The sequence below is a fragment of the Gallinula chloropus genome, assembly GCF_964237585.1.
Source record: "Gallinula chloropus genome assembly, chromosome: 1".
Classification (NCBI taxonomy): domain Eukaryota; kingdom Metazoa; phylum Chordata; class Aves; order Gruiformes; family Rallidae; genus Gallinula; species Gallinula chloropus.
In genome coordinates this window covers 180,280,772-180,294,405 of record NC_140085.1, presented here as the reverse complement: position 1 = coordinate 180,294,405, position 13,634 = coordinate 180,280,772, and the positions used below count along the sequence as shown (strand labels likewise).

The 13,634-nt window shown below is 39.1% G+C and overlaps 1 protein-coding gene across 1 annotated transcript in view; it reads left to right on the top strand.

The window, feature by feature from the left end:
* VWA8 (von Willebrand factor A domain containing 8) overlaps positions 1-13,634 on the top strand; it is a gene marked incomplete at its 5' end in the record, with an annotated part of 200,100 nt that overhangs the window by 87,084 nt on the left and 99,382 nt on the right. Inside the window, one exon of the mRNA XM_084274913.1 lies at positions 6,581-6,657. Within this exon, the coding sequence (XP_084131039.1) occupies positions 6,581-6,657 (77 nt within the window). The remainder of the gene's footprint in view (positions 1-6,580; positions 6,658-13,634) is intronic.

The following is a 13,634-nucleotide window of genomic DNA, read 5'->3' as shown; positions in this document are numbered from 1 at the left end:
CTTTTGCTTGTTTTTTTCTTTTCAGAATTCTCAGTTTCCCCTTTGTCCTGTAGTTTCTTTCACTGGCAACCTTTACAGCTATTTCCAAGTGTTTGGTACTGGCTGATCTACCCTCAAAAATTAAATACTTGTGTTACAAATCTCCATCCTGCTTTTATGGTATATTACTTAATACAAAAGAGCTACTTTAAAAAAAAGAAAAACCAACTAAAAAAGAGATAACAGCAAATTATATAATACTTCAACAATTTCTATTAAGGTTTAATGGATGCTGGACTTCCACATTCTGTTCTGGCTTTCCAGCTACTTAGGTTCTGTTTTCAACAAGAAGCACAAAGTTGATAATCAGTAAGCATAAGCATTTGTGCCATTCAGTTACAGATTTCATTACTGCTGAATACAGACAGCATTTAAATTTTGTTCTTTGTTTGATGGTATAGAAATTCGTGTTGTAAAAATTGCTCTCCCTCTACTTCCCCATGTACACTTTGCAAGGTAATAAAACAAGCCTGTTCCTGAATAGATTGCAGTCTGATTAGACAATGTTTAGTTAAGGGAAAGTCAGAGAGACATATGAAGAAGAACGGGAATGAAGAATTCTGTAAAGATGCTAAATATTCTTGTAAATAATTTGAAAGAAGATCATGACAAATTTAGTTGAAAGGATGATGTGAGCCCACAGTAAGTAGACTATGGCAAATACGTTAACATAACGGCCGTTTGGCACATTTGGTAATTTATTTCCCTGATAGAAAAATGTAATTTCATCCTTTCTGCTGTCTTTTCTTAATTAAGAGATCAACTCAAATGAACTCTTGAGCTCCCACTAGGAATTTATTTTATTCTTGAAGTAGTAGAACAATATATTGAGTCTTTCTTAAAGATTTTTAAAAGGACATGCTTGAATAGATAGATCCTTCTAAAGTAATATTCTTTTTCTTATCTCCCTGTGAAATCAAATTAAATAGATACTGACAGTGCAATAATATCAGTCCCCAGAAGACTTGAAATAGCAGCAAATGCTTGGCACTTTAACTTTTCTAGAAATAAAGGGCTTTGTTATTCTTCTTCAACTAGTACAAAAATGGACAGCTTCCTCTGCAAGGCAAGAATGTACCATCCTAACCCAAATTTTTATTACTATTATGAGCATGAAGAAACTGAGCTCCAAATGAGGTAAACTGGGCCAAATACTATGATATTTTTTGTCTTAGTAATTCTGTGTGAGAGCTGTGGACAACTTGGAAAATACTCTCTTTGACTTGCTACAGTCAGAACCGTATGAGCACGTACAAGAATAGGTGCACTCCTGAAATACGTCTCTGCTTACACGATTGCTTTCTGCCTTTGCAAGTTATACTGAAGAATCAGAATTTTAAAAAAATAATCAATTAATTGATTTTTTCTTTCAGATGTTTCTTCCCAGAGATTCTTTCTGTTGTAAATTTTTCATCTGCTCCTCTCCACTGAACTGCAATTGTCCTATCTTGCTGGAAATGTGAAGATTGCATTTAGCGTGACAGGGCTCTGGGTTGATGGTTGTACTTAAATTCAGAGAATGGCAAAACCCCTATAAGCTTATCAGACCTATAGTCAGAGATGTATGCAAAGCATCCAGTTGATATTTTTTTATCAGGAAACTAAGTTTTTTTGTCCTTAGGGTGAAATTTCATTATTTTTACCATCACCATAATTTCTGCATGCCCCAGATGATAAAATAAAACAACGGTGTCCTAAGCCATAGAGCACTCACTGTTGTGATGGATAAATATACAGATTGCAGCTGGGACAAGACTTAAATCGTTACTACTATTGTGTCATTAATTTCCTTTGTGTCACTAATTTCCTTTGTGTCCCTAATTCCCAGGCGAAGCAGCAACAGCAGGGTCCATTGCGCTGGTCCTCTGGTGGCAGCGTTTCACGTCTGCCAGCGACATACCTTCTGCAGTTATTACACTGCATTATGCACATCTGTTCCAGGCAGGGAGTGGTGAGCTTAGCAACACCTGGAGTGTTTGAGAGACTTCTGTACAGGTGCTGCTTGTTGCTCTGGTGATAACAGTGCATGTATTAAAAAGTCAGAACTATATCCTCTGCTGTAAGAATAGCCTCAATCCAAACGTACGTATCCACGCAGATGGTTTTGTTGGCAGAAAGAGGCACGGAAGGTTGTTCGGTGCCAGACTCAGTGATAGAAACTGTACATTAGCAAAAGCATTTTCCTTTCCTTCATTTTCATTGTTCAGCCGTGAGTTTCTGTGATAAAGATGCTCTTGAGAGAGCACAAGCTAAGAACGCTGACATGAGGATTCAGTATACTAACATTTAATGAAAAGTCAATTGTCTTTCATTCCCTAATAATACCATTTTAAATTAATTATAAAATAAAAATACTTAAAGTGAAAAAGTTATAAACAGGGTTTTTTTTCTTTCAGATTTTGGTTCATTCTTTGGTAATGAAACAGGTGCCCTGCAGTGCACAATGGCTGTGTGTTGAAATGGAAAAAGGGTGATTGCAGTGTCCCAGCCCAAGCATGGTACTAAGGAGCACAGCATGGCAACCTCTAACTGCTTCAGTATGATCTGCAGACAATTTCAATGAAAATAAAAATAAGGCAGCATGGTTTAGGGTTTGTTTGGGTTTTTTTTTCAATAGTGTTTAGTTTTTTTCCTGAGAGGCAAATTGTTAATTTCAAAACCTTGTGTTCCGTTCTTTTGGACTATAACTTTATTGACTTTAGTTGGGCTGTGCAGGGGAGGGATTTGTCCCACTACTCTCTAATAGCTGCATCCTGAATTGCAAAATGCCTCCTGGGACCTGTAACAACCTTGTTTATATTTGTAACTGCAGTTATTGCTAGAAGATTAAGTCATTTTATCCTTGGTAACAAGTGTTTACGATGTCAGAAGAATTTTTAACTAAGGGATTATTTTGCGTTCTAATTGCATAATTCCTTTTTTGTTATTCATTAGTGCAGATATTTACTTCCCATTTTTCTATTTCAGTTGTCCCATATGTCTAGCGGAATCAAAATTGTCTAATATTTACTTTCTGAAATATTTTTATTCAGCTGAAACACCAACACAGATGTTCTTTTCTCCTTAATCAGCATATGTTGATATTTCTGTTAAATTAAGTGACTGCAGTAGTGCCTATATAAATAACATACAGTGAGTGTTAATGGCGAGCCAGTTCATCCTCTGAATGTTACCTTAGGCTGCAGTAATTGCACGTTACATGAGATTATGTTCTGACTCAAGTCCAAGTTCAACTCAAGCCTGTAGAATGTTCATATGAAAAGTAGTTCTCATACTTTCTGCTTAGATAGTTGACTGCTAGCTATGTGGTTGTCCGAAGGATCCAGATTGATCCTTGGCACTGGGTATAGACTTGGGGGAAAAGAGGGTGACTTTGTGGTCATTTTGGTCGTTTATTGTTTCTGAGTTGCCAGTAATCCCTTTCAGAGGGTGGGTTGGGGTTTTTTTTTTCAAAATGGGTTAGCATTTTGCATGCTTCTTATTCACCTGAAATTTACCAACCATGTTCTTTATCCCATTAAGGTCATGTGAATTTGGAATAAACCTACATTTCTTTGCCTCACGTTAATTAATAGTACTTAAAGAAGGAACCTCATCCAAGCTTTCTTTTTCAGTTTTGGTTGGTTTTTTTCATTGGTACTGAGGGTTCTGAACAACTTTGGTCTCTTCCCGCCTTTCTATTATGTCGTGCCTTCTCAATGGAGTAATTGAGACAAAGAAGTGGTAACTTGTCATAAAGGAGGAATGTGGAGGGATGGAATCAGAGCTTTGACTTGAACTTTGCTCCAGCTACTGTTGCCAGCCGAGGATTTTATGTGGTACACCACAGTCTCTATGAAGGCACATAATGTACTCTCTGAAGCAGATCAGTCTAGAAGTTGGGCAACGATAATGTGTTTATAATAGCTGAAATCTGGTGGGAATGCCATTTGGCTTTTGAATACTGCATGCACCTTTTAAAAAAATGTATCACGTTCTGAAATCAAGCTGTACTTGAAATGGAATGAAAGGAGGTGTGTGTCTGGTGAGATGCACAAATGCACATGGAGAAAGGGCAAGATGTGTTCTTGGCACAGCTCTCATTGACTTCACTGCATTCATTATGTTGGTGACCATGTTCTTTCCTTTCCCCCACCGTGGTCCTCTACCATGCTTGTGTCCTCTGAGCATTTCCTCTTCCTCCCAATACCCTTGGTGATAACAGCATGGATAGAAATGCACAAAACCATCTGTTTGATCCTATTTCTATAAGAACAGGAGAAAAGGAGGGGGGGGGGGGAATTAGTGGTGTTATTTTGTAGCTGGGAAAATACTCTTTTCAGGCATAATGTTAAGAATCCATCAGAAACATACAAACCACACGTGCTTCCCGTTATGCACATGAAAGCGAAATTTTGTTTCATTCCAGTAACCATTTTGTTTGATATTAAGTATGTTTTACATTGATTCAATATGTTGATCTATTTCTTCATCTTTGTACTTGCCACAGCTGGCTGGAGTCCCACACTGCAGAGAAAAGGATATGCAATCCGCTTGGGACTGGGACAGAAAACTGCGTGCTGACATCTGTCCAGTCGTCTTTAGCTCTCTTAGGAAAAGTAAAGGAAGCTGCTTTCAGCACGGGTGTTTTGTGCTTGACATTAGGAGTAGTCCTGTTTATTCACCCATTTATGATTTCAAGTATCTGACTGCAAGTAGTAGGAAACATGTGGGAATAGAACTGCCTGTGTGCACTACTGGAGGATTCTTACTCTTTCTGCTTACTTTTGATGTTTCCAACACAATTCCTGGGTGTATTTCCTCCTAAGTGGGTATGTTCTTTGAGTTCCTGGAAGAATCTGTTAGCACAATTTCATCCCCTCTTTCAAGGCGGTGGAGAACTCTTTCCAGTGATGCTTTTCAGCAATGACTGGTGATAGATACTAAGTGTGTTGCAGCTTCTTGTTATACCTGTCAGTAAAGCTGTAGATTCTTTGAAGAATCAGATGGAAGGTTTGTGAAGAGCACTAACTGGAGTCGACTTTCCTGTGTTGGAGTTGAGTCCGCAGTAGAATCTAGGTAGTTCTGTTCTTGTCAGCTCTGAGGTACGTTTTCCTCTGCTCTCATCATGAGAACTCTCCTTCCATGATTTCAACCACTGCACATATGTGTATGATTCTCCATTCTCAGAACTGTAGTCAGATGAGAGACTGTGGTCCCGTTTAGAGAAGCTTAAACAGTTTGCGGATCTGCAGCTGGCAGTTACCAACTTTCAGCTAGAACTTACAGTCATAAATGTCATAACTTGCTGCTCTGAATGCTCCTATTCTGTTTCAGTGCCAAGTGAAACAGATTAGTGAGTCTCAAATTGGTCTAATCTCTTTAATCTTTCTGTGGCTTATATTTATCTGCTTTACTTTGTGCTGGTGTGGACTCCCAGATGCATTCATGCAGTCAGAATCTCAGCAGAGGGGCAGTGTCTAGTCAAACAGCTTTTGGCTGGGTTACAACTGAACTTTTCTTTCTACTAATTCTTTTTCTTTTGCAACCCTTGGCAATCTCACTGTCATTCTGAGCTCCCAAGCCTGCAGCTGCGTCCTTGCAGGGAGGGAGAAGAGTTTCTGCATCTCAACTGTCATCTTGGTCTGCATCTATGTTATTAACATGTTAGACATCATCAGGAATGTATTTTAGAAGGGTGCCTCCTTACTGCAGTTTGAAATGTGTCTGGGGACTTGCATTCTCTTACGATGAGACTAAACTGTGTTCTCCAGCAGCACACCTAATTCACTCTTCTGCTCATTCCTTCCGTGGGATCAGTCTAGGCCTGGGCTGTAGTGCCAGCTCCTGAACCACTTGTACAGGACACACCAGGGTGTCAGCAACACATGATACCCGATTCACTCTGTAAATCCAGTCATCATTCTGCACAGCTTCCTAATGCAGACATCTTGCAACAGAGAGTTATGGATTAGTTTAATCTCCAACCCAATTCTGAGTCCATCTGGGCTTTTTCGCTAACTCCGGTGGAATGGGATTAGCAAATATTACTGAGGCAGTGCTCTAATTCCAGGTGACAGTTATAGGATGTTTCCTATGACTGTGAAGAACTAGCTTTTCATAATTAGCACAAGCCAACCTCCTATCATTCACAGCCTCACAATACCTTTGTGAAATAAAAGGGCTGGAAAAACCTGGCATTGTTTCAAGGGGTGCATAGATGTGTGTGACTTAACTCTGGAGAACAAATCCTATTTCTGGTTATTCCTAGTAAGACAGGTAAATATTTGATGTGGATCAAATTTGTAGAATCATAGAATCACAGACTGGCTTGGGTTGGAAAGGGACCTCAGAGATCACCTAGTTCCAACACCCTGCCATGGGCAGGGACACCCCTCACTAGGCCAGGTTGCAAAAGCCCCATCCAACCTGGCCTATTGTACTCACCTAGAAAAGAATATGGAGAATATTTAACAATTTTGAAAAGCTTTATTTTCTTTATTTATAGCTTCTAAATGCGTACATCTGTATTTTGTCTTAATTTTGTATTTATTTTCTGCAGGGTGTTGGGAAAAACAAGATTGTCGACAGATTCCTTCACCTTTTAAACAGGCCCAGGGAGTATTTACAGCTGCATAGGTAAGTACATGTTACACTTCCATACTTGGTGTCTATAGTCTGATTTCCCATGTTTTAAAACTCATGTTCCTGAAGTTTAATTTGTTCTCAACACTTGAACAAATATTCCATTGTGGTAGGTGGCACACAGACCACAGGAATCTATCCATTTTCGAGGCAGATGTAGGAAGCAGGCAGGCTGAGGAGGGGTACAAGAATCTCATGCAATCATGTTGCTTAACATAAGAATTCGGAGCAAACTGATGTGAAACCATGCTCAAGAAGGGAGTAGTGCTTTTCTGTCATTTCTGGAGAGATTTCCCTAAGCATGAGGTATTGTGTGAGGGAGGGGGGGGGGGGAAGTTGAAAAGTGCTTGTTTGAATATGCCACTCATTAGACAAGAAACATTTACAGAGTAAAGGCTTTTTGGTTTTTTCCTTTGGCACCCCTGCTGAGCACATGTATTTATTTCTCACCTATAAGCATATGTGGATTAGAAAACTATAATTTTTTTCACATGCAAGCTGAAAAACATACTTCAAGAAAACAAACCAATTGAAAACAATTCAAAAGCTGAAATAACATCAAATTATCTGCCTCTTTCTTATGAGGTGAACTTTAAATCGGTAAGTTGAAATAAAGACTGACTGTGTCTAGAAGAATCAGTTTCAATTGAACTTGCATCCTTTTCTAGCTTCATTCCTAATCTTTACCTCTGTCTTTAACTTCTTAGCTTCATCGCCCTGTCTCCTTCCATAATCACTGGTTTTTTAATAGTGCTAATAAAAATGTGCATCTTTGATATTTTGCCCTTTAACAGCACAGTCTCTGCAACGCTCTCACTTTCTCCCCCGGTTTTTTGTCTTCAAATGTCTTGTCTTTCTATTCCTGATGCCTGGATTGCTCTATTTCATCACCTTCCAATTGCTGAGGATATTTTCTTAATACTTTGTCTTCTAGACTTACATCAATTTCTTCCCTCTCCATCCCCCAATAACACTTTTGTGACCTCTGACTTTCAGCTTTGTTTTAACTTTCTTACCATTTTCTTGCCATTTTCTCTGCTTGGAGCATCCACCCTCTCCTTCTGTATAAAATACACTAACTTTTTTGCAAATCCCAATTATTTCACAAAATACTATGGTGTTTCTGTCATTCAGAGTGACATTTTTGAAAAATCATTCTTCAGTGAGGTATGGTCAGACAGAGCAGATCAAGTTCTAAAAAAATAACTCCTGAATGTTGAAAATTCAGAAATTTCTATTTCTTGGGTAGAGTTTTCAAATACTTTCTGAAGAACCCAGGCTATGTAATATCTTGATAAGCTTTACAGGATGTTTAAACAAGGATTACAGTGTTGTTAGCACACGTGCTTGGATTGCAAACCAAAATGAGTACGTTTATAAAAAAAAGCCAAAGCACTTCACCACTAAGTTTTTAGATAGTTTGTGGGGAGAAATGCAGTCTGTAGCTTATGGCATTGGTTGTATTTTATTAGAAAATATTCTAGGATGTGCACATCATCTTTGATAGCCCTGGGTGTTTGTGCAGATTTCCTAGCTAGCTACTACCAGTACCATTAAACATGCTAAGAGGAAAGTATTTCTAAATATACTTTTGATGGTGCTCATATAACTGGATTATAAATTAGAGCATTTGAGCATTCAAAGCATGAATTTTAGTAGACTATTCTGTAAAAGAAAGAAATAATTGTACTACTTTCTTCATGAAACATGTGGAGGCGATTCAGTGTCAGATGAAGGTGGATGTTCTCTGCCCTTTCAGAAATGTGTGTGACAGATGGTACCTCATTAGTCCTTGGAATGTGTGTTGCAGACTTGCTAGTTCCACTTCAACTAGTTTCTCTGGAAATGAGTGTGTACTTGTCAGCTGCATATCCTGGGGCTCTGAGTTTCTAGTGGGGTAGTGAATCTGTGGGAAAATGGCTGGCAGTGACATCATGAGCTGTTGAACTGACCCATATTGACCATAAAAATAGTAATACGCATGTATGTATAATAATGCCAAAACTAAATGGGTGTTGCAATCAAGCAGCATCTGTTAATTAAGATGTAGCCAGAGAAGAAACTGCTGGAGTGAAGAAAACTGTAAGAAGAGCTTTATTTAAAATTAATGTAGTGAATCTCTTTATTGAAGTGCAGTATTATTGAAATAAAAGTAGTGAATAAATAATAGACCAAAATAGACTGAAATTCACAGGTATTCTAATTTATTAATCTAATTACCATTTTCCAAAAGCAGTTTTGGGGTGTTTTAACATTATTAAAGTGCCAAAATTATGAAGATATTCCAGAAATGTTTACTTTCAGCAGCTTGTGAAGTAAATAAGGGGAAAATACACCATAATGTGGTGTAGCATGCTTTGTTTCGCAATGTAATTGATGTAGGTGTCTTATAGGAGAATACCTCACCATTTTTGCCAAGAAACAGGAACATAAAAGAACTAAAAATGCCATTAAATCTGGTTTGTTTTTGGGGTGGTTGTGGGGCTTATCTTGATTTCTTTTTTTTTTCCATTTTTCATTTTTATTCTGTGGTGGTTTGTTGGTGTTTTGGTGAGGGAGGTTTCCTGTCTTGATGCAAGAATATAAGGAGTTCTGCTGGTCTAACATTGCATATACTCAGTGACACTCAAGCAGAGAATATTTGCATTAAAGACTGTGAGCTATTACCAGGAGTAATTTTAACATCCTACATTTTGTCTTACAATTCAAGATGATGAGAAGAAATACAAGACAGGGAAAAAAAGTCCTTTTTCTTAAACATTCTTACTGACATCTCTATTTACTTGCCTTACCACGTATTCACACGGGGAGAGTCAGCCTGACATTAAGGTTTTGGTTGCTTACGGTGGTTATAAATCCTGTTTCTTAACTTTTCTCACAGCACCTCTTTGAGAGATTTTATTTTCTTGAAATTGTCATATGAAATATATATAATATCTTTTTAATCATTTTGGGAACATAAAACTGCAGATCTGAACTGGAAGGAAGCTGTGATTAGATTTAGTAAGGAAAGCATTTGCAGAAAATGCTTGCTTATGTATTACTCAGAAAGTTGTGTGCTTCCTACTACATACTTCCTGATATTAGAAGTTGATTGGGAGTTGCCCAATTCTCCCATCTCTTAAATTGTGCCATTACAGGATTCTTTCTGAAACAGGTAATTTGACATAGGCTCTGCAGAGCCTTTGTCTAGGACTGCAGTTACAAAGCATCTACCTCTTTTTCCATATTGAAGGAAGAACTTTTCTTCTGCTTGGGTTTTTCAGTCACTCCTCCTCTACAAGAATGAGCTTCAGCAGAGAAATTCTGAATTTAGCTTACCCCTCAGGGATGCTTGTCTCCATTGGTTGTTCCTGGTGCACCAATTACACGTTATAGAGCATAGAGCATAGAACAGTGTTACCTTTCCTAATATTAAACTTCAAGGTTTTATTGCTTCACCTTGAGCAAGCATTCATGATGCTGCTGGAAAGGTGAAAATCTGAGGCCTGTGTGGTCACCAGCCAAGGAGGAATCTGTATAGAAATGAAAACCATACCAGATGATTTTGTAAGTGTTGTGGTTTAGCCCTGGCTGGAGGCCAGATGCCCACCAAAGTCAGTCTATTATTCCCCTTAGTTGGACAGGGGAGAAAATATATATATTAAGAGGCTCAGAAGTCAAAATAAGGACAGGGAGAGATCACTCTGTCATCAACGGCGTGGGCAAAACAGACTCAACACAAAGTGAAGAAAACTACTCTACTTTATTACACTACACTACAAATAACAGTGAAGAAACCAGAGCATGACCAGATCTTAAAACAAAAGTAACCACATCTCAAAACACTTTCCCCCCACCACTCCCTTCTTAGCAGGCTTTAGTGAGAATTTTGCTCCCTTCTTCCCCCTGGCTCGCAGCACAGGGATGGGCAGGGACTGGGGAAGATGGGTTCTCGGTAGCACCTTCCCCCCACCCCTCCATTCTAAGCAGACTTCCCTTTAGCCATGATCTTGCTCCCTTCTTCCCCCGGCTCACAGCACAGGGGGGCAGGGACTGGGAGAAAATGGGGTTCTCGGTTACTTCTTCATGAACTGTTTTCCTCTTTCAGATCTTAAAACACCTCTAACCTCCCTCCCCTCTCCTTTCTTAGCAGACTTCACTCTAGTCATGATTTCACTCCCTTCTTCCCCCTGATCGCAGCACAGGGGGGCAGCGACGGGGAGATGGGGGCTTCGGTCAGTCTCTTGCAAGTTGGTTTCCGTCTCGGCCGGGGGAGAGGGGGAGGAGCATTCATTCCACACCCTCCCCCTGCTGCATCGTGGGTCTCACCCACGGGAGACAGTCCTCCACGAACTTCTCCAACGTGAGAAGTGGGTTTCTCCACGGGCTGCAAGGGGCATCTTTCTCTCTGGCACCTGGGGCACCTACTCTCCCGCCCTTTCCCAGCCTTGGTGTCCGCACAGCTCGTTACATCTTCTCACTCCCTTCTCCAGTGGCAAAATGCAGCTGCTTCCGGGTTGTTTTCTCCTACATGTGATTCCCAGAGGTGCTCGATTATCTCTCGGGCCACGACTTTGGCCTTGAATTGCTCGTTGTTTATAGTTTAGGCTGGCAGAAAACTCTTAACTGCTGCTTAAAGAACCTGTCTCAGCAGCACAGCCTCACAAAACTGCAACAGTAAGAAATTTGATGTCTCACAAATAAATATAACAGTCAAGTATTTGTGTTGCTCATCATTTTATGAGCCTTGCTGTTACTACTTTTGCCATTTGTCATGTCAGTTATGTGGAGAGAAATCACCAGTGGTTCTGCACAGAAATCTGAAGCCAAATTTTGGTAGACTAAATTGTGGATCTGTAAAGCAAATATCATTGAATCATGAAAAAATATTTTTGTGGAAATTGATAATATCTTACTTTAAATTTCAAAGTTTCTTGCACCAAGGGGATTCCAGAGAAGGAAGGAAGGAAAAAAATTGAGCGCTTTAGAGAAGGCTCTGGCAATGTATGCTGTTAAAGACTATAAAATCCCTCTTAGCACAGATGAGAGTAATAGATAAATATAAAAATGTAGGCTCCCAAAAATCCTGCATAATGGTGTCAGAAGAAAGTATCATGGACTTTAAACTGTTGGCTCCTTTGATGTGATCAAAGAAGAAAAGATTAATTTTCCTTCTCTTATCATCAAATTAGTAACTAGTTGCATACAAAGGATGGTTTTTCTGGAGTAAAATGTCCTTTATCTGTCAGTTAAACATTTAGATTTGCATCACTTGGAATTATATCATACTGTCAAGCTGCTTTTTAAACTTGAATGACAATTATTTCTCCTCCTTGAAGTTACTATATTTGTGTAGACTGTATGACAGAACTACACTATTTGTCCTTTTGTTTCCAATGCAAGTTAGGTTTATGACCCCCTCTATTTATTCATTTATTTGTAGTGTGAAGTGACTTATAATAGAAAGTTTCCTTCTGACTAGGAAGTTGTAAAATTCAGTGACCTACATTTTAAAGTAGTTTCTGATCGTATAAATGGGGTGCTTGGCTTTACATGCTAAAGGCATCCACATTAATATATACATCAGGTTTTTGGAGTCACATGGTGATATCTGATCTCAGCTTTCATTAAAATACACTCCTAGTCTTTGATACGTGAGCTTAAAAAAGGAAAAAAAAAAGATTGACATGTAATTTATTCTCAACTGAAATCTTTACTTAAGCAGCTAAAAAGAACTGGAAAAATACGGTGGAGGACACATAGGGGCAGCTCAGGATCTGTGAAAGCTGCCACCTCTGTTCTGCTGGAGTTGGATTTGCTTTAAGTCATGTAGCCAAAAAGAGCAACTGGCAACAGGAACCCTCTGAAATTATTACCTGCCATCATGAGTTGTTCTAATTGCTCTGATAGCAAACAAAAAGCATCTCTGTCTTGGTAGTCTCTTTAAGAAAAAATACTTGTGGAAAGAAAGTCTGTGTTCTGAACAGCACATTTCCTTGGTTCAGGAAAGCACAATTTTACAGTTTTCTTTTTTCTGTGTCACTGTCTCCTTTGTAGAGTTTGGCATATATTGCACTTCTTGATTTTTGAGATACTCCAAAGCCATCTGGCCATGGTCCTGAGCACCTGGCCATAGGTGACTCTGCTTGAGCAGGAGCATTGGGCCAGATGACCTCCAGAAGCCCATTCTAACCTCAACCATTCTGTGATTTACCAACAATTTCTGCAAGATAGCAACTGGATGACCCTATCTAGCTCTTGTTAGTACAACACAGCTAGGATATGTCTTGCTTAATCAAAGTTGTTCTGTAGAAAGGCAAAAAGAAAAAAGTTTAAAAATAGTTTATCTTCATAAGATTAGATAATCCAGCAGTGGTTGTTCTATGTGGGGGAGTCCGTTTGCACTTCCCTAAGCTGGCACCCAAGTGTGTCATTATGGAACCATAGTTAAAGTTGCAGGAATTAAGAAACAGCTTTGGATTAATCTTTGTTTTCAGAATTAAAAAAAAAAGATTTTTTGTCATGAGATTAAGTTTGATAACTTCTAGAACATTTATTTATTGTTATATGAGTGTAAATCATAAATATTTGTTAAGCAGAACTTTTTCTGAGGTATTTTCTGGCTTCATGCAGTTTCAGCCATAGATCAGCCATCGGAAATGCACTAAGTGCAGCCCCCCATCTCCTCTGCTGAGTGTCAATCACAGCAGTTCCTCTCACAATTCAAAAGGGCTCAGGAATGAGAAGTACCAATCCTTTCCCTTGTGATGGGAACTTGATTACTCCCAGCTAGTGGGAGAACTGGATCCCCCCCTCAGCTACTACAGACGCAGCCACTGAAGTGATAAGTTAGATTAGTCAACCTCAACTCTGACGTCTCCAGTATGTAGATCTGCAGTTATTTAGTTGTATCAGAACATCGCTGTCGCTTACAGAAATAGAAGCTTTTGATGAGCAGACTGCAGTGTAATTGCATCAATAATTTATTG